The 15,585-nt window shown below is 52.9% G+C and overlaps 6 protein-coding genes across 6 annotated transcripts; 4 read left to right on the forward strand and 2 right to left on the reverse strand.

The window, feature by feature from the left end:
* Positions 1-642: 642 nt before the first annotated feature.
* On the forward strand, positions 643-4,029 carry CH63R_08990 (FACT complex subunit SPT16; the record flags this gene model as incomplete). Its single annotated transcript, XM_018303964.1, has 5 exons — positions 643-822; positions 933-1,017; positions 1,080-1,201; positions 1,258-2,863; positions 2,918-4,029. The coding sequence occupies 5 exons, from the start codon at positions 643-645 to the stop codon at positions 4,027-4,029; spliced, it is 3,105 nt and encodes a 1,034-aa protein (XP_018155987.1).
* A 958-nt stretch (positions 4,030-4,987) lies between these two features.
* On the reverse strand, positions 4,988-6,641 carry CH63R_08991 (LEM3 family/CDC50 family protein; the record flags this gene model as incomplete). The annotated part of the gene is given in 7 exon segments (XM_018303965.1): positions 4,988-5,102; positions 5,163-5,325; positions 5,379-5,720; positions 5,776-6,169; positions 6,174-6,320; positions 6,389-6,405; positions 6,542-6,641. Coding segments are annotated over 7 exon segments (1,278 nt in total).
* Positions 6,642-9,960: 3,319 nt separating this feature from the next.
* Positions 9,961-11,206, forward strand: CH63R_08992 (cAMP-dependent protein kinase regulatory subunit; the record flags this gene model as incomplete). The annotated part of the gene is made up of 2 exons (XM_018303966.1): positions 9,961-10,446; positions 10,505-11,206. 2 exons carry the CDS (start codon positions 9,961-9,963, stop codon positions 11,204-11,206), a joined length of 1,188 nt encoding a protein of 395 aa, XP_018155989.1.
* Positions 11,207-11,540: 334 nt separating this feature from the next.
* CH63R_08993 (breast carcinoma amplified sequence 2) lies at positions 11,541-12,233 on the reverse strand (the record flags this gene model as incomplete). Its single annotated transcript, XM_018303967.1, has 2 exons — positions 11,541-12,130; positions 12,197-12,233. The coding sequence occupies 2 exons, from the start codon at positions 12,231-12,233 to the stop codon at positions 11,541-11,543; spliced, it is 627 nt and encodes a 208-aa protein (XP_018155990.1).
* A 1,402-nt stretch (positions 12,234-13,635) lies between these two features.
* Positions 13,636-13,949, forward strand: CH63R_08994 (CFEM domain-containing protein; the record flags this gene model as incomplete). The annotated part of the gene is made up of 2 exons (XM_018303968.1): positions 13,636-13,673; positions 13,727-13,949. 2 exons carry the CDS (start codon positions 13,636-13,638, stop codon positions 13,947-13,949), a joined length of 261 nt encoding a protein of 86 aa, XP_018155991.1.
* Positions 13,950-14,096: 147 nt separating this feature from the next.
* Positions 14,097-15,388, forward strand: CH63R_08995 (CFEM domain-containing protein; the record flags this gene model as incomplete). Its single annotated transcript, XM_018303969.1, has 3 exons — positions 14,097-14,127; positions 14,159-14,831; positions 14,884-15,388. 3 exons carry the CDS (start codon positions 14,097-14,099, stop codon positions 15,386-15,388), a joined length of 1,209 nt encoding a protein of 402 aa, XP_018155992.1.
* Positions 15,389-15,585: the final 197 nt, after the last annotated feature.

Raw genomic sequence — 15,585 nt, forward strand, 5'->3', positions numbered from 1 at the left:
ATCCGGGTATCTAAGTGGCTAGACGCCTGGTTTCGAATTTGCAAGGTCCTGTAATTAAGAAGCTTCACCATGAAGGTTCCAGCTCAACGAACCCATCACAGAGACACCTGCCGACCTACCTCCCTGGGTGAAGGGTGCAAGAAAACATTGGAGAGTTGATCAGGTGCAATATCCACTGACAGTCATTGCGGTTCTAACATCATAGCATCGAGTCCACCTAATGCGCACCACAAAATATAAAATTGGCGGCGGAGGAGGCGCCGACTTTCTCATGACCCCGCCTGCATACAAATCTGTGATTGTTAGAATCCTCAGTGATAGATGTCTGCGAAGATCTCGCGAAAATTAGGTACGGTGTTGAATCTTTGGCTTCCTTACGCTTCGGGCAAACTCGCCCTGGAACAGCTCCTTTCTCGTCCACTAACAAACGCTCACGCACTGAACTTTAGGCACCTACCTACCTAAGGTACCTAACCCAAGCCAGGAAAAGGGAGGCGCGACGCGGTCACGTGAACAGCTACTGCCTCGCCCAATTTACGCGGTGGATTTTTCGGATCTCGCGTCGCCCCAGCAGCAACCTGGATCCTTTCGTTCTTCAACCCCTTCCCTGCCACCCTATCCGTCACTCACCTCGCAGCGACGATGGCGGAGATTAAAATCGACAGCAAGGCTTTCCACGAGCGCGTTACGCGCCTTGCGGGCGCCTGGAAGAACGACCTGCGATCCAAGGATGGCAACATCTTCCATGGCGCCTCGTCCATCGTTGTCATGATGGGCAAGGTGGAGGAGACACCCGAGCTGCACAAGAACAACGCCATGCATGTCAGTCGCATTCCCTCCCACCCACAACGGCGCGAGCTGTCCAATTGCGTCTGTCATCATACGGTGCAGAAAACAAGAGAACTGACCTTTTTCCTTATTCGTAACAATAGTTTTGGCTTCTTGGCTACGAGTTTCCTACGACGATGATGTTGCTGACGACCGACAAAATATACATTCTGACGACTGCGAAGAAGGGTGAGGAGTTTTCGCCATCACTGCGTCACACGTGCGACAAACACCGGCTGACGTTAATACAGCGAAACATCTTGAGCAGCTGAAGAACGGTCGATTCCCGCTCGAGGTTCTCGTTCGAGGCAAGGACGCAGCCGAGAATGAGAAGCTGTTTGTCAAGCTTGCCGAAGTCATCAAAACTTCGGGCGTAAGCTGTTGCCCTCAATTCCACATGCCTCAACTACCACTAACTCAGGCTTGCAGAACAAGGTTGGCACCATCGCCAAGGACACCTCCAAGGGCCCCTTCGTCGAGGAGTGGAAGAAGGTCTTCGCCGACCAGTGCAAGGATGTCGAAGAGGTCGACGTTTCCCAGGCACTTTCCCAACACGCCTTCTCTGTAAAGGACGAAACCGAGCTCCGAGCCATGCGAACTGCGTCCAAGGCCTGCGTCGCCTTGATGACCCCCTTTTTCCTCGAGGAAATGTCGGACATTCTTGATAAGGAGAAGAAGGTCAAGCACAGCGCATTGGCAGACAAAGTCGATAAGAAGCTCGATGACACCAAGTTCTGGAAGACGGTCGAGCTCCCCAACAAGACCAAGCTTCCTCAGGACCTCGACCCTGCACAGCTGGACTGGGTTCTGGGTCCGCTAGTGCAGAGCGGTGGCAAGTACGATCTGAAGATGAACTCAGAGAGTAACGACGATATTTTGCATCCCGGCACTATTGTTGCTGCTATGGGCCTGCGCTATAAGTCGTACTGCTCTGCCATCGCTCGTACCTACCTGGTGGATCCGAACAAGTCGCAAGAGAGCAACTACAAGCTTCTCTTCAATATCCACAATATGATCCTCAAGGAAGTTCGTGACGGTGTCGTCATCAAGGAGGTCTACAACAAGGCCCTGAGCATGATCAAGGCCAAGAAGCCTGACCTGGAGAAACACTTCCTGAAGAACGTCGGCTGGGGCGTCGGCCTGGAGAATAGGGACCCGACCTTGATCCTCAACGCGAAGAACTCACGAGCACTGAAGGACGGAATGACTCTTGTCATCACGACCGGCTTTAGCGACATCGAGAACCCCCAACCCCAGGACAAGAACAGCAAGATCTACTCCTTGGTCATTACCGACACAATTCGTGTCACGGCAAGTGAGGCTGTTGTCTTTACCGGCGAGACTCCTATTGATGCGGATTCGAATTCCTTTTTCTTCAAGGACGAGGAAGAGGCCCAGCCGACGCCAAAGAAGGAGAAGAAGGATTCTCGAGTTGGCGCTGTTGCCACGAAAAATATCACTTCTACGAGGCTGAGATCTGAGCGAACCACAACCGTCGATGATGACGCGGACAAGAGGCGTCGCGAACATCAGAAGGAGTTGGCCACAAAGAAGCAGAAGGAAGGCCTCGCGCGTTTCTCCGAGTCTACCAGCGGGCAGAACGGCACCGAGGTGAAGAAGTTCAAGCGTTTCGACTCGTACAAACGTGACAACCAGTTCCCCCCCAAGGTCCGCGATCTGCAGATCGTTGTCGATGCGAGAAACGACACGGTCGTTTTGCCCGTCATGGGCCGGCCTGTTCCCTTCCATATCAACACGATCAAGAATGCGAGCAAGAGTGACGAGGGTGACTGGTCGTTCCTGCGAATCAACTTCCTGTCTCCTGGTCAGGGTGTAGGTCGGAAAGACGACCAGCCTTTTGAGGACGCTTCGGCTCATTTTGTCAGAAGCTTGACTTTCCGTTCCACAGATGGTGATCGCTACCAAGAAATTGCGACCCAGATCTCGAACATGAAGCGGGATGTGAACAAGAAGGAGCAGGAGAAGAAAGAGCTGGAGGACGTTGTCGAGCAAGACAAGCTTGTCGAGATAAGAAGTGAGTTGAATCTCTTTGCAAAAGCCCTCGCGCTGTTTCTAACAAAGTGACCAGATCGTCGTCCCGCCGTGCTTGACAACGTCTTCATCCGCCCCGCGATGGAAGGCAAGCGGGTTCCTGGCAAAGTGGAAATTCACCAGAATGGTATCCGCTACCAATCCCCGTTGAGCACCCAGCAACGTGTCGACATTCTGTTCTCAAACGTCCGCCACCTCTTCTTCCAGCCATGCCAGCACGAGTTGATTGTCATTATTCATATCCATCTAAAAGATCCCATCATGGTTGCCAACAAGAAGAAGACCAAGGATGTTCAATTCTACCGGGAGGCAACGGACATCCAATTCGATGAGACGGGCAACCGCAAGAGGAAGTACCGTTACGGTGACGAGGACGAGTTTGAACAGGAACAGGAGGAGCGCCGGCGCCGCGCCGAACTTGACCGCCTGTTTCAAGGCTTCGCCCAGAAAATGGCCGAGGCCGGAAAGAACGAGAACCTCGAGGTGGACGTGCCTATAAGGGATCTCGGCTTCCACGGCGTGCCGTTCCGAAGCAACGTCTTTATCCAGCCTACTACCGAGTGCCTAATCCAAGTCGTCGAACCGCCGTTCATGGTCATCACCCTGGAGGACATCGAGGTTGCCCATTTGGAACGTGTCCAGTTCGGTCTCAAAAACTTTGATCTCGTATTCGTCTTCAAAGACTTTACACGGCCACCGTACCACGTCAACACCATTCCAGTTGAATTCTTGGATCACGTCAAGGAATTCCTGGACTCCTCCGACATTGCCTACTCCGAGGGTCCTCTCAACCTGAACTGGCCGACGATCATGAAGACGGTCACGGCCGATACCCATCAGTTCTTCATCGACGGAGGTTGGTCCTTCTTGCAAGCCGATTCCGACGACGAGGATGCGGGATCTGAGGAACAGGAGAGCAACTTCGAGATTGAATCCGACGAACTCGAAGAGGCTTCGGAGTCGAGCGAAGAGGATTCTGACTTCGGCTCCAACGTTTCCGACGAAGAGGATGACGCCGAGATGAGCGACGAAGACGAGGGCGAGGACTGGGATGAGCTTGAGGCCAAGGCCAAGAAGCGTGACCGCGAGGATGCCCGCGGCGGTGTCGACGAAGACGAGGCCCGCGGCCGCAAGAAGCGGAAGCACTAAGCAAGGTCATCTTCCTCGTCTCTGGTATAACACGAAGATTAAGTGTGCCGTCGATAAGGCCAGAGGCGACCTCCGCGAGTGCGTTGTTTTTATTATCACGTCAATTGTAACATCAAAATTGTTGTGTAGGCGTCTTGGAATGAGGGGAGGAAAGTTCTTTTGGTGATCATAAAAGTCCGCCTCCCATGGGCGGTGGAACGACGAAACAGATAGCTTTCTTTTTTAATAAAATATTCCTGCATGGATAAGCCGGCCGTTCCAACTACTATCTCGTCCCCATCGCGGTGTTTCCATACACAAGGTATGAAGCAATGACTAGTGGCGTGTGCATGTCAACAGCATACGTCACTCGTTTCACGCGGCATGCATTGGTGGCTAATGGGATAGGACCGTGATGGTTTGCCGGTCTATCTTATATTGAGTCCATAAACTCCGGATTCCTTGGTAAGCTAAAGAGGGTTTGGTTTCTGTTCCATTTCCTGCCGATTCCCTACCTCGCCCTAGTTCTTGTGGTGTGGGGTGAAAGGAGCCCACGCGAAGACGGCACGCGCAGGAATGAAACCCCCAACAAGTCATTTGGGGATGGGAAAAAGCAACGCACGTTGTTGACAAGCTGGTGAGGAGCAGCAAATAACAAAGAAATACCTCCCCGTTTGAGTCCTCTCCTAGGCAGCGGGAGGCGTGGGTGATGTAGGGGAGGGGGGATGGGCCGAGTAAATCCTTAGGCCCCCATTACTCATACAAATTTCATGTCATTCCGTACAAAACGCCGCAGGCCATGCCCCCGCAAGTCCACCGCCCGCCGGCCTCACAAAGGCGACAGGGGAAGAACGCGACGCTGTTCCACGACCGACGATGCGGTGACGCTGTATGCCAAAGCAGTCGATGCCGTGGAAGGGTTGGTGGCGTTGGAGACTGTGCGGTTGCGGAGAGGGCGCTGCGACTCATCCTGGGCCTTCTAGGCATCGCCGGGTCGTGCGTCGCGACCTGATGCCACTGCTGAGCTGGCACCGGCGCCCTGCTTGGACCCGGGCGCGTTATTCCATGAAAGATAGGTGTGGTCGCCCAGCTTTCTATTCGGGGGTCAGCGTTTGCCTCTCTGGCTTCAAGATACGGGGGATATGGCTACTCACCTCGGCTTGATAAGATGGGTGACTGTGAAGACAACGCCTAGAAGAATGCACATGCCACCGACGACGACGTATGCAATTCCAAGGAAAGGGTTTCTACCGCCCATGATTGTACGCGTGGTGATGACAATTGACTTGGTTCCCTTGTACTCCGTTGTTGGGAAATCTAGAAGATGTCAGACATGGCTGCGCAGTACAAAACCTTCCAGGGTAACTCACTGTCCGTGATGTTGACTTCGTAATTACCTGTCACCATGCTCTCGTCGTCGTTCCGCTGGTACAACTTGCTGAAAGTCGGCAATCCAGCGGTTCTCATCCAAACCTGGAAAGCAGGCCACTTGGAGATGTCCGGCGGAAGGTGATCAGCGGTGTAGTTCGGGTAGCGGACTCTCCAGTTCGGCGGCGGCACAATATCTTCGGGGTTGTACTGGGTTTTGCCGTAAAGGTCGGAATCGGACGCCCAGGCGATGTTCTCCTCAGTTGACATCGGGTATATCGAGTCCCCCTGCAACCAGCGGGGCGAGGTGAATGTGTCGTTGAACATGGAGTTTGCAATCAAACCTAGCAGCTTGTTAGCCTACGGACGGGAGAACTCGAAGATAGTGTCAGGCCTTACCACAGGGATAGTAAGGCTTCTGGGCTTCCGAATCCCACTCGAGGGGCTCGCAGGAGGAGCTGTTGACATTGCTGGCGGATTCCGCATTGCCCTTGAGCTGCTTGTCGTAAAAGGACGCGACGTATCGCCGGTGATTCTGGTAGAAGTTTGTAAGGTGATAGTAGAACAACACCGGGGGTCCCATCGGCTCGGGGATATAGAATTGAATTGTGCATTGCTTCGCCGGGTAGGTGATCGGTCCGTCTTTGACTTCGATGTCCCTTACAGCCCACAGAGCGTTCTTTGTCTGGGCATCGCTACTGAACGCAGTGCTAATGTACTTTGAGTCCATGGCCTCGAGGTTCTCTGTCGCTTCAGTAAGGCAGTTGGTGTAATCGATCCGAATCTCCTTGACCTACGGGCGCATTGGTGAGCGATCGCTCCAGAACTAAGAAAGTGCGAAACCTACTTTCGAACTTGCGTAGAGTAACAATCCACCGATGGGAGCGAATATGATGCCGATAATGAAGAACAGAGGCAAGACAGTTTTGGGTGTCAAGATTGGTCTACAACGGTCAGCCACCGAGGTCTTTTGCGACGATTTGTCGCCGCAGAGCAAACCTCTCTAACTTACTGCCATGCCTTCAAACGCTGCTGCCGAAATGCCGTATCTAACCAAGAGCCTCAGTGTCAGCACTGATATCTTCATTGCGTTTGAACCCCAACGCTTCCGCTTCCGCGACCGCCGAGAGGAGGAGGTTGGCATTGTTCCGGGGCTTCCACATACTTGCCGGTCGGCGGCTCTTCTTCTTGTCGTCCTTCTTCCCTGTATCATGTTGCGGGTCGATGGAGTCAGCGTGGTTGACACCAGGCGATGGTTCGGGCATCTTGGGCAATCGTGCACTCTTGTTTGGGGGGCGCGCGATTGAAATGTTGACGAAGGGAATCAATTGCTGTCAAGGAAGTCTGGGCTTGGGACGCACTTGCCCGGCAGGACAGAAGGGTTGGAAGTCAGCAGGAGCGTGGCTTGGCATTCAATGCATGGATTGAGCCTAGCGCTGTGGCTTAGCGGACCACTGTTCGTCAGTCAGTCAGTCAGTCACGAGTACAGGCGGCAGGCTCTACAAAGTTCTTGATCACAGTGCATAAATGCACTCACTTCTTTAACAACCAAGCTCAATATAATCCACATGCGTAGGAGACTAAGAAACACCTCTGCATTCAGCAAACACAAAGACTGGTAGTAGAGTAGCGCTGACAGACAGGATGCTGACAGTGAATGAGGTACCCTGTTCTGATCTAATAATATCATTTCGATAGAACTCCACTGCTCCACCACGCAGCTTTGCAATGACATTCAACCCTGGAAAGGCTAGATACAGTAGAGTAGAGTAGGCATATATAACTGACGTGCATGATAAAACACTGCAGGTGTTAAAGAAGACAAGCAGACAGTTATTATTGGATCTCCAAGCTGGGCTCTTAACATGTCACATTAGGCAGAGGGAAAGCACACACATAGTCCTCATAATTGAGGATTGAATTCAACATTTTGTTTCCAACCTTTTATTTCCGTTTTCTTCCATTATAAAACTGTGACTCATGGTCAAGCCAAGCAGTGGAACACTTCTTGTACTATGGTTCGTGCACGTCTGGCATTATTACAGGAATCATTTTATCTTTGCCCCCTTACTCGTTCATTTTATAATGAAACGTGTACGGAAATACGCGATCAAGGTTGAGGGACACGCCCGTGTCCCTCCTCCTTTCTTTCCGTCACTAGTCAAGACTGCTCTAATGCGCTACACGGCTAGAAGAACTGAGAAGCAATCAAAAGTAGTGATGAGATGTCAGAAGTGCGGAACCAAACATTGTGCTGCCGGCCTACTTGTTGTTTTATTAGTCGTCACGTCGTGCATCGAGAACGCGCATTCATGCAGGGCCCAGTGAAACACTAGGTTTGATGATATTGGCATTTGCATGGTGTTGCTTTAGGCGAGAAACTGGTCAACAAAAGTTGACGGTTTCTGGTTTGCAGTTATGACAAAGCTGGACAAAAGTGGACAGAACCTTCAAGCGTCTACGAAGATCTGTTTCCAAAACAGATTTGTCGGCGGCTGAAATCCCTCATCATATATGCTGGAACAAAAACACGAAACGACGCATTCGCAAGCCAACATTGGGTGTTGTCATCAATCGCAACGTGGCTGGCTTTGGTTACACGAAGACTTGGCTGTCTGAGATGAAATCGACAAGTAGCCCAGGTTTACCAGGCGAAAGCAGCATGCTGAGACGAGACCTCTGCTGGGAAAGGGATCGGGCTTCCCTTGGCCACAACCCAAAAATGGCCGTACCGTGATCAACGGGCTATCGAATGAACGAGCCACTGACAGCCGAGTTTCAGTGAGGGGCATTTGCGGGCGGACGGGGTAGGCCCACCGAAAGCGCCCTGAAATTCCACGGGAGGCTGTCCCCATGATGACATGGCCGAAACCAGGGGACCCAAGGTGCCATGAGCTTGATGCCTTCCTTGGAGAGACGGGAGAGCGAGGAAACCGGTACGTACCCATGCCTGTCCATCCCTCCAAAAAGAGGTAATTGCTGACGCGAGGAAAGGTGAGCCAGTCAGAGGTGGCGTTGAGAGCTGCACAGAATGGCAACCGAAGCGGCTTGGACGTGGAAGCTGATGCCCGGACACTTCGGGCTGCAGGGAAGGAGAACAGAAGCGGACCACGAAATGATCCGTGCGCCTTCTAGAACCCTTCGACGCCCGTGACTGGTCGGCCGGGGCAGCAAGGCCCCTCAAAAGCTAGGACCTTACCGTCACCTTGAGGAAGGAGGAGGGGAAGGAGCAGCATTGAGGAGCACCAAAAGGAGGGGAGCACCTGCTTCTCTGCCGCTGTGTTTGACTGGAAGCAGCGATGCGTCAAAGGAGCCCTCCGTGCCTCCTCCTGCTTCTCGACTCCCCACCTTCTTCCCCCCATCCCAGAGCAATCCTCGTCCCAAACCGAACCCAAAAAGCTTCCCTTCCCTTGGCCCTTCCGCTTCCTGTGCTCCTCCATTTCGTGCCCCCATCCCGTCACCTCCTCCCGCTTTCCTCGATCAAGGCACTCAAGCGAACGCTATCCTCGTGGCCTCGTCTCGCACCCGGACGACAGTACGAGAGCAGTAGATACAGAAACCGGCCGCTTACCACACACCCCCCCCCGGCCCCTCCTTTACATACTGGCCGCACCCTCGTCCCGGATCTTCATTGCTACACCGCACGCCGTGATCTTTCTTCTCTCTCCTCCCCTCCTCTTCAACCCACTCAACCAAGTCGCCAAGCATTTTCTCTTGGTTGACAGCCTCTTCGGTCTTGCCAGTCCTTCGTCTAAGGATCTGGTTAACCACAACTCCCTACTCTCAAGATTCCGTGGTCAATATCACGGATGCTGTCGAGCTCCCCACTCCGACTCGCCATCGTCCACTAGCTAGCTTTGTACACTGTCCTCCAGTAAGTGATAGCTCCTTTCGTGGCCACGCGCCGATCCAGCCCACGTTCGATAGTTCAATCCGTTCACCATCGGCTCCCTATTTCTTGTCATCCCGTTTCTCCGTCGGCTTCATTGTATTGTAGCATGATTGTTGCGTTCGCCGGTTTCTTTCATCATCGACACACAAATCGGAAGCGTTCAGTTGTAATTCCTATCTTGTTCCTGCCCCCCTGACCCCCTTCTGTCACTTCCTTGGGGCAACATTTGGGCATGTAGTCACCCCTCTGCGTCACCCTTGCACGATCAGTGTTGTTCTCCCACTGAGATCTGCGTCATTATCCTCTTGGGCTCTTCGAGTTGTAGCCAAGGAGCCGTGATCAGCTCGGGTCCTGCAGCTCAAACGCGGGGACGAAGCACCAGGTAGACCTACGCTTGCACCCTGCTCAATAACCCCACCAATTTTACCACATTCTTTGTCCACCACCCTGATAACCTCAGAGACGGGGCAACTATCCAGCATTCCTTCCCATTGCTTCTGCCCAAATTTCCCCAGCTAACATTGACCAAAACAGGACGAGTCCTCAGGCCCTATTCTTATACAAAACACCTCCGTTCAACGCCCTTGAACTCTGCGCCGACTCGTACCGACCCCTTAGCAGCTAGCCCCACGAAACGAAAATCCCATTTACGAAACGAACTTGTTTGGACAAAGGCGTCACACACCAGAATAATGTCGGGCATGTTCAAGAGTCCTTTCGGGGCTAACGCCAACCCTTTCGGAGGGCCCAGCGACGGGGCCCCGGCGGGAGGCAACGCCATCCATCGAGTCGTCGAGGAAGAGGAGAACGACACCGTCACGTCTCCTACGTCACCAAATTTCGGCATGAACGCAGGTTCAATGTTCAGCGGCCCATTTGGAGGCGATGCGGCCAATGACGCCCCGCCGTCTGCGCTCAGAAGCCCGCCCAATCCAGAGAGCTATCCCGCCCAATACAACTTTGGCCGCCGAACCTCGGTCTCGGCTGAGTCGTTGAAGCCCAGCGCAGATACTTATGATAATTGGTCACCGCCTTACCATCAGAAGAGCAAGGAGCAGCTGGGCCGTCTGCAAACTGCCATTGAAGGCAACTTCCTGTTCAGTCATCTGGATGATGAACAGAGCGCTCAGATTCTGGGTGCTCTAAACGAAAAGCCCATTCCTGCTAAGGATATCAAGGTAAGATGACCTCCGTGTCTGCATGGCGCTCGAGCCGGGTTCTGACAATTCACGATAGGTTATTAGCCAGGGCGACGCTGGCGACTTTTTCTACGTAGTGGAGAAGGGATCTTTCGATGTGTATGTCAACAGCAGCGGCAACTTGCAGCCTGGTCCCGAAGGCATGGGCCAAAAAGTCGGGACTATTCAAGCCGGCGGCTCCTTCGGTGAATTGGCCCTAATGTACAACGCTCCTCGCGCTGCAACTGTCATCTCGGCCGAGTCCGGATGTACCCTTTGGGCGCTTGACCGTCTTACTTTCCGCCGCATTCTCATGGAGTCGACGTTTGCTCGGCGACGAATGTACGAGAGTTTCCTCGAAGAGGTACCCTTGTTGCAGAGTCTTACGCCGTATGAGCGATCCAAGATTGCCGATGCGCTGGAGACCCAAAAGTACGCTCCTGGGGAGATCATTATCAGGGAGGGAGACCCCGGACACTCGTTCTTCCTTCTGGAGAGCGGCGAGGCCGATGCGTACAAGGGTGACAGCAAAGAATCCGTCAAGCACTACAGCAAGGGAGACTTCTTCGGCGAGCTCGCGCTTCTGAATGACGCTCCTCGTGCCGCTAGCATTGCTGCGACGACGGATGTCAAGGTTGCTAGCCTGGGCAAGAACGCCTTCCAGAGGCTTCTTGGTCCCGTCGAAGGCATCATGAGACGGACGAAGTACGAAGGCGTCAAAACTGGTGTCGAGGAGATGGATCCGCTCCAAGCGGCCTAAAGGGGATAGAGGTGTGGTAGGTTTTTTCGTTTTATCCAAGATTGGATGGCAGGCTTTGGGAAGGTTGAGAGTGGACCGTGAAGATTCACAACGGCGTTAGCGGAAACCCCTTACCCTCGCTTCCTAAGAGACACGGCTAGTGACGTCCAGATACCTGTTAGTAAAGAATAGTTCATCCACAACTTAGCTCTGACAGTGCGTGATTTGAGGGTTGGGAGGTCCCCCTGGTATCATTGCTTCTTGTTGGTACATGTAAAGTGAAGAACGAGCTGGCAATCCTCATCAACCAGCACGACCTTGTCCCTGCTCACGCGCTGGCGCAAAGCGGATCGCATTAAGCCCCTCTTACTCTCAACTCTTCCAGGACATCCCTCCTCAGTTGCTCCACGGCAATCTCGGTCTCCAAAGTTCTTCCAACCCCCTTCTTCCAAGTCTCTTCTAGCCCCTTCATCTCAGCTGCCACCTCCTCCTGCTGCCGCCGACGAGCAACAGTCAATACATCAATCAAACGCCTCGTTTCGGCGAGATCCCGCTCGAGAGTCTTGAGTTCATTCTCGAGTTCCCAGTTGCCAATTAGCCAGGCATTCTTGCCCCATTTGTCCAGCAAACTGAGGTTCTGAGCACGGGCATCGAGATAGGTATAGGAAATGTATGCCTTTTGAAGAGCGTCGGCAAGACGCTGGCGGTCCTCTGGTGTCGATAGTTCCCCGGAGTCCGCGAAAGGCTCCTGTGTTTGGTAGCGTTCGAGGTCGACGGCCTTGAGGGGTTGTTGGGAGGCAATACGCTCGAGCTCGAGCTCGATAAGAGGAGAGAAGGTTGGTTCTTCGTAAGTCGGTGCAGGTTTCGGTGAAGATCTGGATAGCTCGGCCCTGATCAGGGACTCGGCAGCTTCGCGTTCCGCTGGTGTGGGCTCGTCATCAATGTCTGCGGACGTGTGATGTTAGTTGAGAGGGCGAGCGCGCGTGGCGTAGCATGCGAATAACAACATACATGGAAGAGACTCGTGGAAGGCGTTCAGGGCGGACATTGTGCGAAGAAATTCCGATGGAACAGCGCTGAATTGAGAAGAGTGCCAAAGATATAGTATCAATCGAGCCGATCAAATGCCAACGAAGCAGTTTCGAGGGTTATGGACGATGGCGTAATTCAATCTGTCGACGTCAACCAAAATGCGCGCGAGGCTGCCATGAACTGAGGTTCAGAAATTTGGGACTTGGGCCGCCCGATAAGCAGATAAGCTGGCTACAAGGAAGTGAGCCCCCTGTTTGCCAAATGGCACAAGTGGAATGTACCATGTAGAGGCACGGTCATCCAACAGCGATGATTGGCCTGGGTCCGTGCTTGTCCGTCCGACCCCCAGCTTCCAAGTTCCAGGGCAGACCGAGGGGAAACCTGACGTGCAAGCATAGCGTTAGTTGGCGATCGTCTTTTGGCAGCCTGCCGACCATGGCCTTTCCTTCTTTTTCTTCTACTTCTTCTTTTGTGCCTCTCTCTTCCTTCTTATCTCAACTGACTCTGGTTATCTGTACCTGAAGGAGGGATACTTGACGGACATACACCTACCTCTTTGATGCAACCTGTTGTTTTCTTTGATACTTCTAGTGCCGAGAAACACTAGGAGCAGAAGACCCGAACCGGCGTATGGCCGAGCCTATGCGTTTTCGTTCCATTCCAGACGTCTTCCCTACTGAGGAGGGACGATGTCATGTCATGGCAAGCAAACAAATAACAAAAGAAAAAAGAAGAAAAAAACAAGGAACACCACATCTCCATCGCCCCCCCTCTCGCTCTTTGATTTTCCTCTGTCGGTCACGTAGACTTATCTTCGCAACCATTTCTGCTCATAATGGGCCTCTTTCTCACAGTCCATACCAATGCATTTTGACCAACTAATGACCATCTACCTATTATGTCCCACTCAAGGCTCATTTCACAGTATGGACAGTCTTCTGCCCCAATCAGAGTCAGAATTCCGCCACTCGGATCTTTGTGGATGGCCGTCGTCGAGGAGCTATCCTAGCCCGGCGCCTGGTTCCTCGAGCAAGCGGAGAGGAGGGGTCGAAAAGTGTTCTGCCTGTCAAAAGCCGGCTGCTATAGTGTGCTCACCCTTGTCTCGAACCCCTTACACCCGTTAGAGAAAAGGTAGCTGCCACTAGTCTTACCGGAAGCAGTGGCCCGCCTACGCTCTATTGCGATTTCGTCATGCTCTAGCAGCGCATCCACCACGTGAAGGAGCTAGAGGGCGGCCGCCTCGCGCGCCTTGTTAGTATTGGCTCGGCGTGGCGCACGCCAGACTTGACCATCGCATGCGGCACATCATGTTATTCTGAAAGGAGTTCCGGGTTGTAACTCCCGAAACATGACTCCTGGCTACCCTTAAATGCTGTCAGCAACGCCCACACTTCCCCCTTTCATGGGGTCCTTTTTCCATGTTTGGACGATTGCGTAGAACGGGATCACGGTTTTGGTATGTCATTCCTGCTCCTCAAAACGACAAACATATCCTCTTACGAGATCCAGGATCCCGGAACGGCGTCCGAGACTTGTTCAACGAGACTACGGGCATACATCGGGCATCATGCGGCTCTTGACGTCTCTCACATTCGGAGTGTTTACACTCCTAGCATTACCAGTGTCTTTAGTGGCAGCCCAGAAAGTCAACAGCATCACAGATGCTGTAGCACAGCTTCCTACTTGCGCCGTAAGCTCCGCGCTTCTTTTGAAGCTCACACTCTCTCTGTAGCTTTTCTTACAGCTCTTCAGGTTGCTTGTATTCTGTCGGCAGTCCAAGGCTCACCGTGTGTGTCGACGAACGCGACTTGCGTCTGCTCTGATTCGCAATTTGAATCCACGACCGAGGGCTGTATAACATCAGCATGCCCCATTAAAGATGCTCTCCGTTAGTTGCGGTGCCTTCCAAGGTCCCTGGAAAACGGGCTAACAGCGAAGCAGATGCCAAGAACGTCTTCGAGACAACCTGCAACAGACCCCAGAGGGACCATAGCCCGGAGTATGCTCGTTTGACCTGGGTATTACTAGGTCTTACTACTTTCGTTGTAGCTGCCCGCTTGATATACAAGTCCTTCTCGTCGGCACAGCTCGGACTCGATGACCTTTTCACTTTGCTAGCCTACCTCGCTGTTCTTCCGTCCTTCATCATCAACGTTGTCGGCCTAATTCCCGCCGGGTTAGGCAAGGACATATGGACCCTTACGCCACGTCAAATCGAGAGTTTCGGTTATTGGTTCTACCTTTTGGAGCCCATGTATTTCATCCAGATGGGCTTGGTTAAGATGGCAATCTTATGCTTCTACATGCGCATCTTTGACCGCGCCGGCCTTAGAACCCTTTTATGGGCCACGGTTGTCTTCAACGCTGTCAACACTGTCGTCTTCGTCCTCGTCGGCGTCTTCCAATGTACCCCTATCTCGTTCTACTGGACGAGGTGGGATGGCGAGGGAAAGGGCACTTGTATCAACATCAATGCGGTTCCCTGGGTGAACGCCATCATCAGCATTGCTTTGGATCTTTGGATGCTTTTCCTGCCCCTGTCAAGGATCCGGACTCTGAATCTTCATTGGTGGAAGAAGATCGCCGTTACGCTCATGTTCTGTGTCGGTACTTTGTAAGTTATTCACGTTATTTCCATTCGAGCACGGCGACCTAACAACATTCAGCGTAACCATTATCAGCATTCTGAGACTCCAGTCGCTGGTTCGCTTCGCGAATTCTAAGAACCCTACATGGGATCAATATGGAATCGCCTTTTGGACATGTCTCGAGGTCCCTACCGGGATAGTCTGCTGCTGTATGCCGGCTATGCGTCTCATTCTCATAAAGTCGTTCCCGAGGCTCTTCGGGAAGCTCACCGAGCGCCACAATTCAAAAAAGTATGCAGTTCCCTCAAACGAGGAGGACCGGAGCCGGAGCCGTAATCGAATTTCTCGCGTCCCGGTTCCGGAGTGCTCGACTACCGACCTCCAACCGGCTCCGCAGAACTCCAAAAATGTCGTATACGCCGGAAAGTCTGCGGTCGAGGCTCACGACTCTTCGAGTTTGTTTGCAATGACAGAATTAGAGGCGGGGAGCGCCAAGGATAGCATGTCTCGAAGCCATAGATCATCGTCGCCCTCACGCTCCTCCATCGCGATGTCGGACCAAGCAGTATCCACACGGAGGTAGGTAGTCAGAGCGCCCTGGAAACAGAATGTGTAAAGTTATATGAACTTGATTTGGCAAAGGCTCGTGGATTGAAAAGGTGGAGAGATGCCATGCTCGCTAGCAGCGTACACCAACAACAACCAAAAGTGCCGGTTATAGGATGGCAATTGGAAACACTACGCAGGCGTTAGGAGCTACGACAAAGTGATATCCTGTTC

This window comes from Colletotrichum higginsianum, chromosome 6 (genome assembly GCF_001672515.1).
Source record: "Colletotrichum higginsianum IMI 349063 chromosome 6, whole genome shotgun sequence".
Lineage (NCBI taxonomy): Eukaryota > Fungi > Ascomycota > Sordariomycetes > Glomerellales > Glomerellaceae > Colletotrichum > Colletotrichum higginsianum.